The sequence below is a fragment of the Cygnus olor genome, chromosome 2, assembly GCF_009769625.2.
Source record: "Cygnus olor isolate bCygOlo1 chromosome 2, bCygOlo1.pri.v2, whole genome shotgun sequence".
In the NCBI taxonomy this organism is placed as follows: Eukaryota; Metazoa; Chordata; class Aves; order Anseriformes; family Anatidae; genus Cygnus; species Cygnus olor.
The window spans coordinates 17,051,202-17,072,321 of record NC_049170.1 but is presented as its reverse complement, the minus strand read 5'-3'; the positions used below and the strand labels follow the sequence as shown (position 1 = coordinate 17,072,321).

Below are 21,120 nucleotides of genomic sequence, written 5' to 3'. Positions count from 1 at the left end.
AAGATCTATTTCAGATTAAGATTGGATATGGTTTTATAAGAAACAATCTTGTTATTTACAGCTCAGCCATCTAATCAGTCTCCAATGTCTTTAACATCTGATGCCTCATCACCAAGATCATATGTATCTCCAAGAATAAGCACGCCTCAGACTAACACCGTTCCACTTAAACCTTTGATGACTACACCACCGGTATCATCGCAGCAGAAGGTGGTAAGCTCCTCTTGATTTATGGCATATCGCAGTAAGAAACCATTAAGGGTAATAGTAAGTATTGCTGCTTTACATTTCCAGGTACTAACTGTTACAAACAGGATGATAAAATAAGTATATCTTTCCCAAATGAAACAGAAGCAATTGGAAGCAACTACTCAGCTGTGTTTTCTCAGTACAGCTCTAGCATGGTCTTACAGTACACTTTTTTTGTTCTTGAAGTAAATATTGTGCTCACTTCAGATGCTATCTTATGCAATAGTAGTGTCCGTATATAGTAGTAAGAGATCAATATTGTAGCGCATTTGTATGAGAAGAAAAACTTGCTATGAAGGTAACAGTTCTTTGGCTTTCAGCTGAAAAAAGGTTGTTAGAATGAGAGAGAGATTCTTAGGGAAGTTGACTTTTTTTCTTTGATGTAGTCTCAGATTTGGTTCTAGGTGTTTACAAGGCCAATAACATCATGTTCCTTTCCCTTCCAACTCCCCATTCATTGAGAATTTCTTAATCAGATCAGTGACAAGGAAATATTAATTGAAGCTAAAAATAAGCTTCTCTTCCTAGAAGTGGATGGATATGCAGAAGAAAACAAAGTTGTGACTTATTTTTTTCTTTTTGTGATTCCCACTAATGGGTCCCTGTTCAGAGGAAGAAAAGTCTTTTGCAGAATCTGAGCTCAGTATTCCATATCCTACGAGAGGCAATATTGAGGAATAAATAATTTTGAAGCGAAGATAGATTTATTTATTTCATTTATAGAATTTCTCTGTCCAGCAGATCAGGAACATAGATGTAATTGGGTACTGAAGATGAACTTCTTTCCCTTTTCTCAAGAGTTTTTCTTTCTGCTTTTTAAAACTTGAAAGTCATATCATAGATCAAAGGTGGGAAGAGACCTTGGGCTATAGGACCTTCTATTAAGGAGGATATTCTTAGTATAAGGCAGAGCTGTTGATTTCTACCTCATGGTGGAATGTAACATTTTTAAATGCAAGATAGGTTGCCCCTACACCTTTTAGGCAAATTTTAAAAATAATGGAACAAATCGACGTAATTTTGGCTGTGAATAATGGAAGAAAGTTAAAGAGGAGTTTGACACTTCCTTAGAGGTTTGTTTTTCATGCAGTGGGGACTTGTCGTCCTGTCTCTTCATTGTATACATAGATCTTTAAGATAGAGACCCTCAAATTCTAACCCAGTCTGTCAGTGTGTTGCTCGGTGTATGTAGTATTTCATCAGTGTAAGAAGCATGAATGTAGACTTTGGGATTCTTTTTATTTCCTCTCCTAAAATCTGTTTTCCTCCCCTCTTGACTCTTGTGCTTAGCTAAGATGCCTTTATTTCAATTTTCTGCTAGGAGGAGAACCTCTTGTAGTTTGATGGCCTTAACAGAATACTTTTATCTCCAGGAGGACAGATCACGTTCCTCATTTTCTCCTAAACACCTAATTTTCTTACTCTTGAGTTCTTTCATGGATGTAGAGAAAACCAAATAATTCCCAGAGTTGTTTTTTTTTTTTGTGATTCACAATGGTTTGATGATCTGAAAGCCTGAAGTGTGTACTAATCCTTCTATTTGTTGTCTTTGTTTTTGTCCGTGGAGAGCATCATGAATCTATGTGGTCACGTCCTATATCTAGGTGATAAGTATTTAAATTATCAAATAGTAGGCTCGAAACTAAGAAAGATGATGCCCGGCGTTTTCAAATGCTGGAATATGAAAATATACATATTTTTTCTCTTAAGCTGTTTAGCTTCAGTAATCTAAAGTTGGTCTGTTCTGGTCTCTACAGTCTAGAGATCTGGATCAACTTTATAAAAGTTCTGATCATCAGCTACACTGTAAAGCTTTCAAAAGTTGTATTCTGTGGGATCGTCTCTACCTACAGTACTTTCTGAAAGAAATCATGAAGAAATGACAGCTCAGCAGGATATTTTCTTCTATTTTTATTTGCAAGGCATTTATCCCTGTCTTACAGCTTCTTTAGTACTCACGCTTTGTACAGGTGTTTTCCTAGGACTGTGTACCCACTGCCTTTCAACCAGTACAAAGGCCAGCATTATACCTATAAAATAGGTGGCCCAGTATGTGTTAAGAGAAAGTGAAGGCAAGCCAAGTGTCATAGGTAAGGCCAGTGTGTCTTGGTAGACCAACTGCATAATTGAATATGCCTTTGGGCACACAAGTCTTCCCTCAGGTTTCCAGGGGAAGCAAAAAACTTAAAAGCTAAATGGAGGTTTGAGGAGAGTTAAGTGTAGCTCGAGTCATAACTACAGTAATGGTACCACTCTTGGTGGGAGAGTGGTGGTCATTTCACGTTTTTGTTACATTGAGAATCTCCACTTCTGTGGGGTTGTGTGGTTACCTGTAGTCACTGGCTTGGCTTGCAGGTTTTCACCTCTGGTATTTTCAAGGTAGGGATATTGCGTGCTTTATTGGTATATACGTAGAAGATCTTCCAAAACTGTTACCTGTATTTTGATGACCATACTGTGGCATATATTTAGAAATTGCTATATTTTAATCCACCTTTCCTTCAAAAATTTTGCCTGGATTTTTTTTGGGGGGGGGGTTGGGGGGAGGTATTGATCTTCTCATCCCTCTGTGAAGAAGTTATAGCTCTTACTACACTAGGATATAAGCAGTAGAAGTTTCTCTTTTTTCTGGATACCTTGAGTAACCTAACAGATCTAAACAGAACTAGTGGCAGCGCTTGACAGCTGGAGCCTTTTTTAGTTTTGGTGTTCCTCAATTCTCATGCTAACAACAGAGCTGTTGGAATATTAACATGAATTGTTAGTCCCAGAAATAGCAAATTCTGATTCAGCAGCAGATAGTTTTCCAGTTCAGTAAGGAAAGAACTTTCTTGATGTTTCTTGTATTCACAAAATTAAATTTCTGAGCACAGTATCAAGATGGGAACCTTGGTGGTTGTAGCTCCAATGTAAGCATGCCTGTTTTAGTACTTGTTTGGATATTTCAGTCAGGTTAGTTTGTCCAGCACTAAGAATTTGAGGTAAATTATGCATAATCCAGATGTGGTGTGATGCCGGGACACTGTTTCAGAACACAATCTGCCTGGTTTAGGGGGCTTCTCTGCAGCAGGTGTAGGCAAAGGAACTGGCACCATGCAAGCAAAGCCCAGCGCCAGATAAGCGGTTACTTCTAGGCTGGCTCTGGAAGGAACGTAGTGCTATTTGCACAACAGGGCTTGTTTCTTAGGGGCTGCACATAGGTGCCTTTTTAAACTGCTTTTAAACTTGAGCTGGTACGGCTGCCTGGAGGTGTGCTGTATGTATAGTATTATCTGTGATGGACCTTCCTTTTGAAATGATTCCTTCTGTTAGAGCAGCCTCAGTAGTTGTCATGTCTGCTCACAGGGTGAGCAAAATCCAGGCGTTGACAGCAAAGTTTTTCATGTCACACATTTCATAAAGATACTTAGGTAGTCTTCAGAAATCAATTTAGGAATTACTAGTATTTCATCCTCCTGAACTGTATAGTTCAGTTGATTTCAACTGAAATGATCACTGGGTAATCTTACAGTAATGTTGCTTTCTCTTTCTAGAACCAAGACGCTTTCATGTACTAGTCAGACTTTTTTTTGGCTTTTTGCGATAATAGGTAGATTTTCCTCTTAGACAAATAAGTAGGTTTAATATTACATTAATATTTCCTGTGTATTTAAATAGACTCAGGAGCTAAGTTCATTTATTTCAGCAGAGACTGTCTGCGGCTTGTTTCACTGGCATCTGTTTCTGAAATAGAGCGATTTTTTTGAGGTTCTGATAACAACTAGCTGCTAATTTACACCAACTTGATGTCAGCAAATGCTAGACAGGCACCCTGCTTTATGTTTTTGTCTATATGGATCTCTAGAATCTGTTTGGCCTCCTTCACTATTGCTTAAAATTGTTACCTTGTTCTTTTGTTGTTTTTTTTTTTTGCAGGGGGCAGAGGGTGATAAAACTTCTGGAGCTGCTGCCTCTCTTGCACTTTGTTTAAAAAGGGCAGGGGTGTATGTATGGGGGAGAAAAATCTTGAACTCCAGATGCTGTAACTTGAGCATACATTAGTATGTTCCTGCTTGTTTTTTTCATCCTGTTGTAGTTCAGGAATTCACAGAAAAAAAGGGAGGAAAAAAGGCAGTAGCACTTAAAATAATGATCAGCTCTTCTGAGGCTTAAAATGTGCTTGATGCTCAGAAGAGATGATTTACAATAAACAAACAAAAAAAACCCTCTTGAAAAATACAAAAATTCCATCAACGTAAGATGTACCAAAAAAAAATGGTCTTGTACCTTGTAATTTCCATGTTTTCCTCTGATATTCACTGCGGAGGAAACCTAATGAAATTTTTTCAACTTTTCAGGTTGCTACTCCAGGAGTTAAACAAGGACCAGCTTCGCAGTCAGCACCGCAGCAGCCGGTAATAGCTGACAAGCAGGCAGGCCATGAACCTGCCTCTCCTCGAAGTCTTCAGCGCTCAAGGTATGTTGAAATATTTCTCTGTACTGTCTTTTTGCTTTTCTTCTGAACCCAGGCTATGTAGTATGTGTTGCAATTCGTGGATTCCTCTTGGCTATCTATTGAACGTATGATTTAGCTCTGCTGCTGCAGAGAGGATGCAGCTACACGTCTTCATTACAGATCTAATGTGGTCGATTCCTCCATTTGAGGACCGTTTCTAAGAGTTCTGTTCACAGAAGCAAAACGAAATTCTTGTTTCTGCCCTGTCTCTCTGGGGTCAATTATATAAGTGATTCCTTGTATTCTGATTCTGAGTTCGGGATTTTTTATTTCCTGTGCAGTTCTGGGATTCAGTGCTTTAACTGTGTGGCTGACTTCTTGTTAGATGTTGGTGCTGTCTTGCTGTAGTGTAACTTGATTTTTAAATTAGAGCTTTTCTCTAACATACGATTTTGCTGCTTTAATGAAAAAAAAATTGTTTCATAAATGCTTTTCCTTGGTTAGCCTTTTTTTTTGTCAACATTGCAGCCCATTCAGATGTTGCATTTTACCAACATTTAGCCTTTGATTTACGAGGTGTGATTAGAATCTGTGTCTTGTCTGAATTTTTTCTTTGAGGAGACGTTCTTTCCATTGTGTATGTAGGATGTTGAGTAGTTAATCATGTTGGCTCCAGGGGCTGTAAGATACTGATGTGGTGCAGTCATGATCTAGAACTGTGGCAGGAGGGATACTTGTCTTTAAAAAGTGCAGCATCGCAGTGGATTCCTGAAAACCTGCAAGCTGTGTTGCACTTAAAAACTAGATTTTTACAGTTGTTGAATAAGGTGTGCAATGTGATATTTAAAAATCAACCAACGAAAAAAAACCCACCTCTCCCCATGGCAACATCCTCGAAAGCAGCGGTGCTTTCTATATCATAATATAGTGAGGTCCTTCTGGCTGCCCTTCTGGGACTAATTAAGGAGGACTTTGATCGTGTGTTATCAGTGCACTAGCTTCAGTGTCTAGTAATTACGGATGGTGCTGTTTAAATCTTTCTGAATAGTAGTACTAAAAATAAATTGATATTTTTGTAAGTAGCGGTTAGGGGTTGGGGGTCGGTCGGGAGACCTTTTTGTCCTTTGATCACCTTTTCCCCATAGGAAATCTTGGTAAAGAAGGCACACATTTTCTTGGGCACGCTCACGATGGGTTGGAGTCTGTGTGAGGTGATGCTGGTTAGCATTTGGTCTGCTGTCCCATACCCTCACCCTTTTGGGTTTTAGGTCTTCCTGTGCTGGCGTAACCACTACCCACATCCAGTTGCCTTCAGGTATCTACTGCCCCTCTACAAACCAGTGTTCCACTTGGCGTCGGCATTGTGCTGCAGAAGGGAAGCTGGGTTTGACCCAGGACTGAACAGCCGAATTAGAAGGGTCATGGGGGCAGCAGCCTCCTGTGTTCGAGGAGGAGACAAAGGAGACAGCGCACAAGTAGAGGAGAGTTATGCAGTCTAGAATCAGAGATGCTGTGACAGTATCTTTATCTAAAGGTTTTCGTGTTGTTTAGTGTCCTGTATCTCTCGAAATGTTGCATGTATGTGATAGTGGTATGTTGTGCATTGGAAGTTCGTGCGTTTCTGCTGCTTTTAGAAGTGTCTCTGTTCAAAAAAAAAAAAAACAGAACAGGTGATTTGGAAACATCTGTATGATGGGTATTTTGTTCTGGTCAGTGCTGTGGAATTGAACAAAAAAGGACCAGCCGAGATGCAGATTTACTCATCTGCAGATTTCCTACATCTGAGCAGTGCTTCTGAACTGATTAAGAACATGCTTTTTCTTTGTAGGAGAAAGCAATCGCTTGGATTTTGGACTGCTCTTAGGTCTGACTCCCTTTTGTCTTTTTATACAAACGAACAACAGCTTCACCACCTGAACTGTGAATGGGTGGTCTGAAAAGAGGCTGTAACAGTTAAGGATCTGTTTCTCTGCATGGTGCTAGTTTCAACACAGATCCGTTTTGCAGAAGTTTTGAACGTTTCATTGCTGTTAGTTAGGAAATGAATGCAATGTAGGCATACAGTGAGCCTTTTTCTAAGAGATGATTCCAAAGACATGCCATGAATTATCACCATTTTAAAAACAAAAATAAATGTGTGCGCCTCTGTAATTAGTTTCATCAGGTTACTGTTTTCTCTTTATTTCTGTAAAGGGCCAGGAATATTTTTCCCTTTCTTCAGAAAATGCAAAACTGCTGCCGGGAGGTCTTTCCCCCAGTTTTTTACGTGTTGTAAGATTTCTGTATTTTGTAGTAGTGTATTTCACAACCATCCTGTTTTCATGTTCTTGTACAGATGCTTTTGCCTGTCTGGAAACATTTCATTACTTGTGGCACAGACAGTCTGTAATTCATTTAGCAGCTAAGGCTGGTATTTGGCATTAGCGAAGCATTAAAAAACATATCAGTAGTTTCGTATCATTGCTGCATCAGTAGCTCCCCCTGCTGCTAACGTAGCAATGCTAGGATACTTTATGAAAAGTGTTCTACGTATAATTAAGATAAAACTGTATTTTTGAGAAACCTACAGACTTTAGTTATTTCCCTGAAATGTTTGATGTCTTGAGATTCCTACTGGTTAGGTAGGAGTTAGGGAAGTCAGGATGATAAATGAGGGAAACAATTTACGGGGGGACTTTGATCCTATTGCAGCTAAGGTGTAAATAAGCATTGAAGGTCGTGCCTCAGTTCTGCTTAGTAAATAAATACAGCCTTTCTCTAAACCATCAGTATGCTGATGCTGTGTGAATATGCAGAATAATTTAGGTTGGAAAAGACTTCTGGTTGTGATCTAGTCCAAGTCCCTACTCAAAATAGGACCGAAGATCACGTTGTTTTGGTGATCTTCGAATGTCCCTAAGGATAGGGGTTTTGCAGCCTCTCTTTGCATCATCTTTGAATGTTTGACTACCCTCACAGTGATTTTTTTTTCCTTACGTCTAATTAGAGTTTCATTTGTTTCAACTTGCACCTCTGCCTCTTGGCCTACAGCTGTGCATCTCTGAGAAAAGTCTGGCCCTGTCTGCGCTCCCCATACGTAGTTGAAGACAGTAAGAAGATCCTTCATCCCCCTTCCCCCAGTCTTCTGTTTTCCAGACTGAACAAATCCAGTTCTTAGAGCTTCTCCTGGTGTGTGCTTCAGCCCCCAAACAGCTCTGTGGTCCTCTGCTGGATTCCTCTGGTATGACAGCTTCTTTCTTGCCCGGTTTTGGGCTCCACATTGCACAGTACTCCAGGTACTGTGGCTCTTAAAAGCTCTTATGGAGAGGAGGAATTCCTTTCTTCAGCCGTGCTCTTTCTGATACACCCCAGCATGTGCTTGGCCTGCCTTGTCACAGGGATCCACTGCTGACTCGCATTTAACTTGTCTGCCAGGATGCTCAGATCCTTTTCTGCAAAGCACGTTTCTACCCCCTTAGCAGCCAGCCTGTGCTGTTCTGTGGGGTGGTTCCAGTATTGTTGCAAAGGGGAATTCCAGCCCAGCTGCAGGACTTTGCATTTGCCTTTTCTTTTTGAAATTGATTCCTGTCTGTTCATTCTGGTCCCTCTGGATAACAACCCACCCCACAACATATTGACTGTTCCTCCCATTTGCAAACTCACCAGAGGAGCTCTCTGTGGCATCGTCTGTGTTGCTAATAAAGACATAATACAGTATTGGCCCCAGTATGGATCAGTGAAGGACAGCATTAGTCACTGGCTTTCAGTTGGACTTTGTCCTGCTGACTCAACCCTTTCAGCCTGACAATCCAGTCAGTTTTGTGTTCACCTTGCGCATGAAATACGGACGTCAGTAAGTGAGGAGTTAAGCTGTAAGAAAACTACAGGAGACCATGTCAAAGGCCTTGCTGAAGGCTGATAAACAACATCGCTGCTTTCTCCCTTCCTCTGAGCCGATCATCTCATCATGGAAGTAAATGAGGCTGGTCAGGCAGAATTTGCCCTTGACAGATCTGTGCTGGCTCTCTTTATTTTGCCTTTTAGTTTTTCACGTACTTGGAAATGGCTTCCAGGCAGACCTGCTCCATAATCTTCACAGAGACTGAGATTAGGTCTACAGGCCTGTAGTTCCCCAGGTCGTCCTCCTTGGGTGCTTCCTGAAGATGGCTGTAATGTAGCATCTGCCTTTTTCCCACATCATCAGGCAGAGTTCCTGCTCACCTTGATGCAGCACCTCAGTTACACTGGCCAGCTCCCTCTTTGCCCTCAGGTGCATAGAGTCTGGTTGCGTATGCTTAACATGCAGTTGGTTTCACTGCTCCCTAACGTGTTTCTCTGTTGCAGTGTAGGGCTTCACTTGAACTGGCTGTGTGGATGTGCTCAGACGTGTGGGAGGCCTGAGAGCAGACTGTAACAGTAAAAACCCAGACAAAAAAAGTCACTGACTGTTCTGGCCTTATCCATGTCCTTTGTCAGCAGGTTCCCTTGCCTTACCGAGGGACAGCCCCACCTGTTCCTTAGCCTTTCTTTTGCTGCTGATGTGCAGCCCTTGCTACCCTCACATTCTTGGATAGTTTGAGCTCCAGCTTCAAAATCTAAATTTCATTTTTTCCTTATCAACTGAACATTTCCTATGTCTACTGTTAGTCATTTTTACTTGTAAGTGGTTTTAAAGTGGTTAAGCCAATTACTGAAGAGCATATAGCATAAAGTAATATTTTTTTCCCTCATTATGTTTTACATTCCTTTTTACAACTTCTACTGTCTGAAATCAGGGGAGATTTATGTACACAACTGTAAGGAAGCTGCCTGACAAAGTCTTTCTGCATAAGTGTTTTTAATATAAGCTTTTACCCAAGTTAGGGGGCACTGAAAGGAGTGAGGCTAAACAAAGTCCTGGAGTGGAACACAAAAGTCTTTGTTGCTGCAGAGCAGTGTGCCATACCTAATTAGTAGGCTGTTTGTTTGGAAAGCTGTTGTACTTTGCAAGTGTGAGCGATTAGGGTAAATGGCTGGGCACTGGGCTGTGAAGATAGTTGCATTGTGCTGGGATGTTGTGGCAGTCCTCAAGGGGGTGGTTAGGCGATGAATTATGATAGCTCCTCTCAGACTTGTTTTTTCTTTACGTTACTTGCAGATAAGTAGCAAGAAAATTTTAAGAAATAGACTGAAATTATGGGCTGCACTGAAAGCTACTACCAGTGCAAGAGGAAATTGAGTGTGAGCAAGTGCATCTTGTGAAATGGCTAGGTACTTAAGTAATTAGTGCTACCATTTCTCAGCATATTGAGTGTCAAAGAAAATCATAACTGTGAGGTACCATCACTCTTATGATACTATATATAAAGTGATATTATTTTTCCTGCTTAAAATTGCTGCTCCCTTTGTCTTCCCTTGCAAGGATGGTGAGGACAGAGGCAGACTGAACTCATCCTGACCTGTCTGTGCCCGCACAGCATGCTTTAACCAGTGCTACTCCTGCCTCTCACTTAAGTGCAAGAGCAGAGCCTCCCTCTGGGAGTGGAGGGGCTGTGGAAGCGACTGAGAGCACTGGGAAGGGATGTAAGAATATAAAAGCCTTGTTTTGGCAAGAGCCAAGGGAGTGAAAAAGGATATGTGCTGAAACTTCACCTCCATACGTAGCAGAGTTGTGTAGCTGCAGCTCTGGCACTTGTCAGATGTGGTTGGATCCATACGGTGTGAGCATGATGTCTGTGCTGGTGTTGATGCCTAGGCTTCTAGACACTTGGAAATTAAGTACTAGTGATTTTCATTTATTTTGGGGGGAACTTCTGTAGCTTGTTGGGCTTAATGTTAGGTGTTCAGCTTCTATACCACGGCTTTGTTGAGGGAAGTGGTACAAACGGAACAAGAAAAGACTTCTTTAACTTGAGAGCTTACAGGCTAAGTGTAAGGTGAAGGGTGGGTACTTGGAAATTGGGAGTACAAGGGTTATTAGCCAGGTATATCAGTTTACCAAAGATATAGCTGAGCAGTACCCACCTCTTTTAGACGTTGCAGCAGGAATAGGCCTTTAATGAGATGGGATTCTTCGAAAGGAACTTGTATGATTCTCCCATACACGTGGAGCATCATGAGGTAGAGGGGAAAAGTGTCTTGTAAAGTGGAGTGAGAGGGCAACCATTAGAGGAATGTGATTTTAAAAAAAAAAAAAAAAGTTGCTTAAAGCAATAGCTAGAATACTTTATAGATAATGTAATACTGAACTCAGTGGATGGCAAAAGACTGTTATCAAAGATCAGCATGAGAGGGTTTGTTTAGTAAAAACTAGCAGAGTTTTTGACCAAGAAATACAGTTGCAAAATAGAATTGGAAAAGCCGTGTATGGCAGTCATGTTCAGAAAATGTGGAAGTCAGTTTTGCTTGCATGTGGAGATCTGAAAGAGGACAGTAAAAGGCTTTGTTCAGGATACAGTGTCTTTGATTTGGCTTACAGTATAGAGTTATTAACTGAACACATCTTTTGTTCCCACTTTTTTTTTTGCTTCTGTGAACAAATTCTCCAGTAACCGATTGCCATTTTTCTGGTTTGTGCACTAATGTGAATATGCTCAAGTAAAGCAGTCGAGTTGGTAGCTACAAATGTGCTGCTGCTTCTGTGATGCTTTGCTGTGATGCTTCTGGTTTCCTGAACACCTGAAACGAGGATGTGCTGTGTTAACAGTCCCCTAGGCGTTGGTGTTTTGGCACCACTGGTAAATGGCTAAACCCCTCAAAGCCCATATGGGTGTATTTTTAGATCAGGAGATCAGGCTTTGTGCTTTATAACTATGGTGGCACTTGCTGTTAATCTCTTGAATAGGCCTGCCTGACTCTGATACGTAGTTACTGAAAATCTTAGGTTTGCAGCTATTTGCATACGTAACAAGAAGGTGGAATACACGTGTATATGTTCTCTGTGTAACACTAAAATACAGGCACAGCTTACATTTCTTGACCAGCTATCAGAGTCTTTAAAGAAAAAAAACTCTGCCATGCTGTAGCACTCAGGTGGTTCCCATACAACCACAAGGTTTGTGGAAAAGTGCCAGAGGGTTGATCTACCAGAAATATTTACAGTTTAAATGCTTCATGTATTTTGTGGCTGGAAGCAGTGATTTTTGTTTGTTTCTCTACATGTTTATGTATGTTTTTAGATGCTTATTTTTTAAAAAATTCTTTCTTCTAGTAGTCAAAGAAGCCCATCACCAGGTCCAAATCATACCTCTAGCACTAGTGCATCGAATTCAACATCTGCACCGCAGAATACATCTGTACGACCCACTTGTTCATTAACACCTACGCTAGCAGCACACTTCAATGAAAACCTTATAAAGCATGTTCAAGGCTGGCCTGCAGACCACGCGGAAAAGCAGGTGAGTACGCTTCTACTCTGTTCCTTCTGAGGGTGCTAAACGGGTAGCTTAAAAACTCTTTTGTTACCCAGGTTGCTTTTTCTAGAAATTGGAAGTATCTTTAAAAAAGAAACAAAACCCCATGCTTGTCCTCAGCCAGAAGGAGGTGGGAGGTTAGGCCAGACCTTGCAGGCTTTACATGTGATTACTGTTTAGCAGTTGGGTATTTTCTTGCTTAATGTACCAGTGCTTTTGAAATTCTCTCCAATGGAAGAATAGTCATCATAGCTATTTTCTCTTACTGCCAAAGGTCTGTTGAAATTTACAAAGAACATAAATTTCAACATAGTTTTTCAATAACAATGGTATTTTTGCGATGTGGAAGATGTCATTAATTAGGTGATATAGTTAAAACTATGCGAGACCAATCCACAGTTTGAGTCACTGAGTTATTAACTCTTTGCAGTGAAAAAAGAACTGCGCCTTGTTTGTGGTACCTGGTTTTTAAGGTGATGTAGGGGTCTCAGACTATATTCGGACCTTGTTTTTGGTTTGTTTTTTTGTTTGTTTGTTTCCATAAATGGAAATCCATAAAATTGTCATTGTTAAAAGGAAGTGCACGAAACATACCCTTTTGGTGGTAATATAGGGAAACTGGATGCATGTCAGCTACTTGAAATGTGTTACTCAAAGAAACTGTATTGATACTGAGTCCAGTTCAAGTCCTTTCTGTCACAGGCAAACCTGTCTGACAAAGTCTGTGTCCGGTATTAACCTTAGTTAGCCCAGCTTACTTTGGTCCTTTGAAGAGTGGCTGCCTGCTGGCTCAAGCCTACACGGGAAGTTTTTGGCAAGTGACTTGCAGGGTGACTCCTAGAAGCGCAGTCTAGACTCGTTCTCTGTGTGGATTCTGCTTTGGGTTCTTGGTTGTTGCCTTGTTTTCTTTCCCCATTAAGTTTTAAATACATTTTTAAGATACTGAAAAGCTGTGCTGAGTCAAACCACCATTGCTGTGGAATGTGCGCTTACGGAAGGACATGATGCAGCACAGTCACTTTTCCCCGTGGTCTTGGCCCAGTGCTTGGAGAGTTCAGAGTGGTAGTGTTATTTTCACTGTGTACTGAACTGAGAGTTATTGTAACATAGAAAATGTAGATTTATACAGTTTATAGCTCATTTTTTCCCTCCAGTGTCAATAATAGAGATCAAAGAAAACCAGCTAATGCTGTGGAGTCATGAACCCTGTTGGATGCTCTTACCTTTGTACCAGTTGTTAAATACTGTGTTGTCCTGTCTGCTGTTTCCAATGACTTCACATGACAGTGTTAACAGATCAGCTTTGAATAGTTGTACTTGAGGGACTTAAGTCACATATATAAAAGAAAAATGAAGGAAAGTATAGGTTCCAATACATAGCGAAGAAGGTAAGTTAGGTGAAAGTGTAGGGGCTGCAATTTACAGTGCCTTTTTTTCTTTAGATGTCTAACCAGATGCTTAGCTGACATTGAAATTAAGGCCTAAGAGCATGTGCCAGAGTAAACATCAAAATAAATATCTGGTCTTGCTCACCAAAATTGTGTGTTAAAGCAGTCAGTTCTTGAAGTCTGTACAGCACAGTAATTAGCGGCTGAAACTAATCCTGAACGTAGCTAAAAGTTAGATTAATGTAGAAAACTGGAAAATAATGCAGTAATGTATCTAATCAGAAAATAATTGGCATAATTAACTCCTCCTTAAGTAATATGAGAAAGGGAATTGTTGACAATCTCAACTCAGTAAACATAGAGGTAATACAAGTATTGAACAACATTCCAGTAAGAAAAATAATTTACAAATACCTAAAAAGAAAATTCTGATGGTAGTCAGCGTGGATGTTTGTTGTGGTTTCGCCCGGCTGGCAGTCAAACACCACACAGCCGTTCGCTCACCCTCCCCCCTCCCTCTCCGGGATGGGGGAGAGAAACGGGAAAGTGAAGCCTGTGAGTTGAGATAAAGACAGTTTATTAAGACAGGGAAAAGAATAACAACAATAATAATAATAATAATAGTATTAATAGTAATAATGTGTACGAAATAAGTGATGCACAATGCAATTGCTCACCACCCGTTGACCGATGCCCAGCCTATCCCCGAGCAGCCGGCCCCCCCCTCCACCCCGGCTAGCCACCCCTATATATTGTTCAGCATGCCGTCAGATGGTATGGAATACCCCTTTGGCCAGTTTGGGTCAGCTGTCCTGGGTCTGTCCCCTCCCAGCTTCTGCTGCATCCCTAGCCTGCTCGCTAGCAGGACAGAGAGAGGCTGAAAAGTCCTTGGCTTGGTGTAAGCACTGCTCTACAACAATTAAAACATCAGCATGTTATCAGCGCTCTTCTCATTCTAATCCAAAACATAGCACCCTGCCAGCTACTAGGAGGAAAATTAACTCTGTCCTAACTGAAACCAGGACAATGTTTTATTAAAATTATGTCAGATTTTTCTCTTTTGATGATCAGGTATTGGTAATACTAGAAAATAACAAATGTTATATCCTGATTTGCAGCAAGGCTGTTAACACCTTTTAACAAGAATCTTACATGCAAAAATGATTCTAAGACCTTCTGGGTGAAGTTGCTTTAAGATGGATGGCTGGACAGCTTAAAAAACTACTTAGAGTTGGTTATTGCTAGTTCACTATCGCTCTAAAAGGCTTTGGAGCTGTGTATGTAGGATGTGAGATGATGATGTCCTACTGGAGACCAGGTGTACTCCTGGCTGTCAACACAATTCAGAAAAGAAAACTTAATGGAGGGAATTAGATCACAAAGTTCTTTGAACTGGATAAATTCCAGAAGTTGATGAAGACCTGTGCTAAATACAGTTCTGTTCAAGAAGGGAAACATGAGATGTACAAGTACTTCAGCAGATGTTGTGGATTAACCCCGGTAGGCAGTTAGGCACCACACAGCTACTTGCTCACTGCCCCCACTGAGATAGGGGAGAGAACTGGAAGAACAGAAGTGAGAGAATTCCTGGACTGAGATGAAGATAGCTTAATAAAGAAAAGGGAGGGGAAACAAACAAAACAAAACAAAAAGGCAATGCAAAAGCAATCGCTCACCACCAGTGACTGACCGATGCCCAACCAGTCCTGAAGCAACAGCAACCCCTGGAAGATTGCACCCACCCTCCCACTGCCCCCAGAGTTTTCTTGCTGAGCATGATGTTATGTGATCTGGAATATCTCTTTGGTGGTTTTGGGTCAGCTTTCTCAGCTGTGTTCTCCCCCAGCCTCGTACGCACCCCCAGCCTGCTTGCTGGGTAGGCAGCATGTGAAACAGGAGGCCTTGACAGCGTGTAAGCAGTGCTCAGCAGTAGTTACAGCACGGCTGTGTTATCAGTACTGCTTCAGGTACAAAGCCAAAACACAGCATCATACAGGCTGCTGTGAAGAAAATTAACTCCATCCTAGCCAGGCCCAGTGCAGCAGAGAACAATGCTAAACAGTAATACTGCAGGAAAAGGATCTAGTTGAGAAATAAACTTTTTCATTGTGCTGCTTGCAAGAAGTCCTCTTTCTATGTTGCAATCTGAGAAATTACACTACTATTCTTGGTGCTGTTGAGTTAGTTAGCTGGAGTCATATATCTAGTTCAGTGACAAGAGGTTAAGAAATCTTCAAACTGGGAAGATGGGTCGTGCCTTCTGAGTATACACATCTGTTCATCTCCGCATGGCTAAGTGGAAATACTGAAATAATGGAGTTTGTCTAGAAGAGAGCTCCTGAAGAGGGTTAAGTTTTGTTTTCTATATGAAGTAGGTGAAAAGAAGGTGGCATTCAACTGTTTTTGTCACTGAGGCTTAATTTAGATGAGAAATTGAAGCTGGCCATTGAAAAAGTGGCTGGAGGGTTTTAACTACTTGAACAAATTAATTGGGAAACTCAGAACTCTGTCATGTGCTAACTTTAAGATGATTGAACAAACATTTGTTAGGATCAAGGAAATGTAAAACATTCCTGCATGAGCCTGAGTTACAGAATCTATTGACATCCGATATAATTAATTTCTGATATTAAATGGGCTTTTGTAGAGAACTCAATGCTCCTCTGATTTAATTTACAGTGTGTTTAGAAGTCATAGCACTTCAGAGTTACAGTGCTTTGCTGTTTCAAGACACATTCATCCAACAGTCCTTTGGCTACAGCCAGTTGTTTCCAGTGCTTGAGTCAAAATCCTAACCTTTATATTTAATTGTTGTAGGCGTCAAGACTACGTGAGGAAGCCCACAACATGGGAAGTGTTCATATGTCAGAAATTTGTACTGAATTAAAGAATTTAAGATCTTTAGTTCGAGTATGTGAAATTCAAGCAACTTTGCGTGAGCAAAGGTAAGTGTGTTTGTTTTCAGAAAGGTAATTTTCAAGGTGGCATTAGAATTCCCATTTGAGTATTGTTTTGCATGAGCTGTATTTACCGATGACTTTGTAAGTATGCTCATCTTTACCAGGTTTGAGAGCTGTCTTCCCTCTGTACGTTCTACCTGTTTCCCACGCAGATAACTCCTGATAGTGTCAAGTGAATAGAGGCAGATATGCAACATCTGTATATATTTTTGCTTATACAAGTGGAAAAGGCAGATCTTTCCAGATATATTAGTGGATTAAGATTCTCACAGTAGTTCAGAATAATTCTAAAATACCTGTCCATACTTGATGCATAGATTACATAGATACACATCGATGTGGTTTATACTGGCCTTAACCACTATAGTGTCCATGAGACATTTATTGGGTCAAACACGTCTGACAAGTTCTTGTTGATACCACAAGCCAAGGAAAAATAAATTTTTGTTATTTGGGTAGGAGGTATCTGAGAAGGTCTTGGGGTTCTTTAGCGAGAAAGAGGTGATTATGGCAAAGTAGACTCTGCTTCGTAAATCAGTAATAGAGGATGTCTTTGTTATTAATAGCATGGTTGTATATTGTTTCAGAGACTGTTGTGCAACATCGAGAAGTTTAGTCTTAAAACATGTGCTGAAACATTTTTCACTGGTAGTCATGATCCTGAGTTAACTTTCATACTAAGTTTCCTTTCTGAATGATGTTATCCTGTATACTAAGTCACACTGTAGTTTGACTACTGTGATTCTTATTTCCTATTTCATGCAGCCTTAATAGTGTTGTATGCCTTTTAAACAGCTAGTTCTATACCAGAAGCTCTTGCTTTTTGGTAGTTGGTAAAAACAATCATTGTAGTCAGAAGTAGGCTGTAAAATATTTTTACATTTTCCTTAAAGAATGAACATTTTATATTTTTTTTATTCATAGCTTCATAGTGTCATTACATAAATTACAGTTTCTGTAGGAACTGCTTGGTTCCTTACAGATGAAGTAAAAACCTCTTAAGCTTTCATTTCTGTATCTGGAGGCACATTTTATCTGACATAACATGTCAAATGTCATTGTTGAGCTCCCTAAATGGCACCTTGTTTCTTGTACACCATGTATCCTTAAGCCGTGAATGGATAGCGATGATTACGACTTTGAATCTCTGATAATACGTTTCTTTTGTTTTTGCTGCCATCCCAAAGACAATGAATATGTGGCATAAGTACTAATTTGGGTGGGTGGATAGGGGGGAGGCCTTCACAAAGTATGGGATTATCAAAGCCTATCAACCTGAATAATGATATAATTTCTGTATTTTTGTACAGAATAGAACTATTTAAGTTTGTTGTGAGAAGGATCTTGATCTTTGTTCATAGCAAGTGTGTTGTTTGAACCAGAACTGACAGTTTGTGAAATGACACTCTTCACTCACTGATACATTTCATACGCCTATACCTTTTGAGCTTAATGTGTTTTTCAGTGTGTCTATCCTGATTGTTTATCTACTTTTCAGTAGAAAATTGATTTTTACAGAACTGGGGATGTATTTGAAAAGGGTTCTGCAAACGTCTGCTAAAGTGGATGAACTTTCTCTATCTTATTAAAGTTGCTTTGGACTTGCAGAATATTTATGTCATGTTTCAACTCTTTCTTAATTTTTTCTTCATTCACATGCTTGCGTTACATTTCAGCATTATGAAAAGTTGTTACAAAATACTTATTAAAAACTGTAGGAAATGGTATCTGAACCACATGTTTGTTAACTGAAATAATTGTTTAGGCCAGTGCAGTAGTAGAAGAAAAGTTCATAAGGGAAGTGCTAGCAATGTAATTGATTTCTAAGTCAAGTGTAGTTGCAGCTTTTTTCTTGGATCTTTTAATATAGGAATTTTCCATAACTAGAGGCAAACTTCAGAATATTTTTTCTTCTACCAGTCACAGAGCCAAATACTAAATTAAAAAAAAAAAAGTGTTTTGCCTAGAAGAAAGTTTCCTTGTTTAAAACTTCTTCACTAAATTACTCTGTATATGGCTGAATCAAACTAAAATACATCGGGCCGTGTTAAGGAGATAATTGTTTTAGGGAAGCAAGAGCATGTATAACCCTTCTGCCTGCACTGTTACCTAAATCTAGTGCAGTAGAAAATCCTCTAGAACAATGGGAGGAAATAAGTTGAAAGATGTGAGAGCAATGGCTTGTCTCCCTGGTGGTACTGTGTCTCCAAGAACAGGCAAGTTTAGATAGAAAACAAGGCCATGGGGGAAGAAAAAAAAAAAACTAACCTTTGTACCACTGGAGGTACTGAGCTTAGGGTGGGGACAGAGGAGCATTGTATTTACTGAAAACTTGAGTGCTTTGGGTTGTTGCACAGTTTGGAAGACTGCATCCCAGGCATAACAGCATTTTTTAGAATATTGAGCTAGTGTACTCTTCTGCTGTGTTCCACTTCTTCTTGAAGTTAAATTCAGCTGAATAGTAGGCTTAAATGTCACTGTGTTTCGGTCATAATGAAACTCAGCAGCTTAGTTTTTTTAATAACGGAATCCAATACTGCAGTTTCTGCACCTGCACATGGAGTCTGTAGGTGATTAAATAGATTGGGAATTCATTTTAAAATACTTCAAGTTTATTAATGGAGCTAAGAAGCTTGGCGTCCAGGAAATTGTAAAGTATTTGTGTAGATACTTAATATCTGTGTGATGAAAATGTTTACACTAATCTTTTTTTTTTTTCCTCTTGCAGGATACTATTTTTGAGACAACAAATCAAAGAACTTGAAAAGCTAAAGAATCAGAATTCCTTCATGGTGTGAAAAGTTGTAAACAATTGCACATGGTTTTGAGTACAGGAACTATTAAACTGATGCCCAGTCTTAACACTTTTGAGCTGCATTTGAGTAGACTTTGGACCGTTGAGCTGGGCAGAAAAAAAGATGACATGGGGAAGGGGACAGGAGGGAGTCAAATTCAGGGGAAAGATACAAGAATGATTTGTAAAACCCTTGAAATGTAGATTTCTTGTAGATGTATTCTTCACGTTGTAAATATGTTTTGTAGAGTGAAGCCATGGGAAGCCATGTGTATCAGAGCTTAGACATCCAAAACTAATCAATGCTGAGGTGGCTAAATACCTAGCCTTTTACATGTAAACCTGTCTGCAAAAATTAGCTTTCTTTTTTTTTTTTTTAGTTAATTTATCATTCAGAAATCTTGCATTTCCTAAAATTCAATGCAAGCGCCAGGCGATCTGTGTCTAAGGCTGCAACAATTTGGGTAATGTACAAAAATATCATGAAACAACTGTTTCCACACTTGCACCGAATCAAGAGCAGTGCTTCTCCATTTCTGTTTTACAGAGAAATGTTTTTCATTTTCTGTGTTCCATTTCCCCGTGAAATCCTAAATCTGATTTTATCAGTTTTTTAATGCTTCTAATTTTCTCTTTTTCTTAAGGCACTGTTGCTATGGCACTTTTTCTATAATCTTTTCATTCCTGTGTACAGTAGCTTAAAATTGCAGTGATTGAGCATAACCCACTTGTTTGTATAAATTATTGAAACGTATTTCCATTTGCACCCTGTAAGAATGGACTTATAGTACTGCTGGGCATGTGTGCTGAAAGTACATTACTTGCTCAAATATAAAGAAATAGCCCAATGAACATGTTAACATGGTTGTGGGAGGGGAAAGAGGAAAAAAAAAAAAAGCTAGTCAGATGTGAATTGTATCTGTTGTAATAAACATGTTAAAACAAAGAAACACTGGTTTTCATTTCCTTTGGTCAACACATTAAATTTTGGTCTGTTTGGGGACTCTTTATTAGAACTGTTCTTGTTGAACGTTTTTGTACTTAAATAATTCCTCAAGGGAGGTTTTGTTTAAAACTTGTAAACAGGAAATTGTGTATAAAATATTTAACGAAATATAAAATTCAACAAGAATGATTTAAGACACCTCCCCAACAGTTGTCATATGTTAACTCCTGGTTTACTTGTCTTGATATTATGACATTTCATTTCGAAGGATGTTTGTGTTGTAGCTAACTGTTTAAGTCTGGTGCTGACTGCTGTTCTTAACCATCACAAAACGCTGAATTTGTGTAATTGGAGCAACCCACCGTTTGAAAATGGTGGCAAAGCTCAGCTTTGTATATTGTTTCCTAAAGTATATTAAAAATAAAAAAGAAACTATTGCTACTACAAAATAACGTGACTTTTTCTTTGCTTAAAAACAACAAAAATAGTGATGGCACTGCCAGTTTATTTGCAGAGGTTCGTATGTTACAGTAGTTTGAGTAAGTTCATAGTTCATTTTTTTAATCCATAACCTTAATGATAAAGGTATTGACATGTGATGCTACATGTTGTGTTCCTAGAAAATCCTATCTTTCAGCACCAGAAATAGTACTTGATTTTCTTTTGCCTTTTCTCTTCCTGAGCTCAGACTGATTTTATTTATTTAAGTAGTTTTTAATCCGTGGAAGTTGAATGCTCTGTCCTAAGAAGACATTCTGAATGGAGCAAATTGAAATAACAGCAAAAAAAATCAGACATCAGGACAGATTAACTTGTTGCTCACTTTTTAATGTAGTCTCTGCTCTTGTGTTTTGTATCATGCAAATGTTTGGTTTTGCTCAGAAACTGGGAATAGAACAATCTTGAATGCATTATTTTTAATATACATCATTCTGCCTTTTCCGACAGCCAAGGCAAAGTGACTCAAGGCTTCCTGAG

The 21,120-nt window shown here is 39.6% G+C and overlaps 1 protein-coding gene across 4 annotated transcripts in view; it reads left to right on the top strand.

Annotated features, from left to right (window-relative positions):
* Positions 1 to 20,594, top strand: part of WAC (WW domain containing adaptor with coiled-coil) — a 62,636-nt gene extending 42,042 nt beyond the window's left edge. Inside the window, exons 10-14 of one of the 4 annotated variants that reach the window (XM_040547063.1) lie at positions 62 to 210; positions 4,587 to 4,705; positions 11,856 to 12,039; positions 16,260 to 16,387; positions 19,131 to 20,594. In XM_040547063.1, the coding sequence (XP_040402997.1) occupies positions 62 to 210; positions 4,587 to 4,705; positions 11,856 to 12,039; positions 16,260 to 16,387; positions 19,131 to 19,200 (650 nt within the window). In that variant the 3' untranslated portion in view covers positions 19,201 to 20,594. Of the gene's footprint in view, positions 1 to 61; positions 214 to 4,586; positions 4,706 to 11,852; positions 12,040 to 16,259; positions 16,388 to 19,130 lie in introns of all 4 variants that reach the window. The other 3 variants (XM_040547062.1, XM_040547061.1, XM_040547060.1) reach the window with 3 other exon arrangements.
* The last annotated feature ends 526 nt before the right edge of the window (positions 20,595 to 21,120 follow it).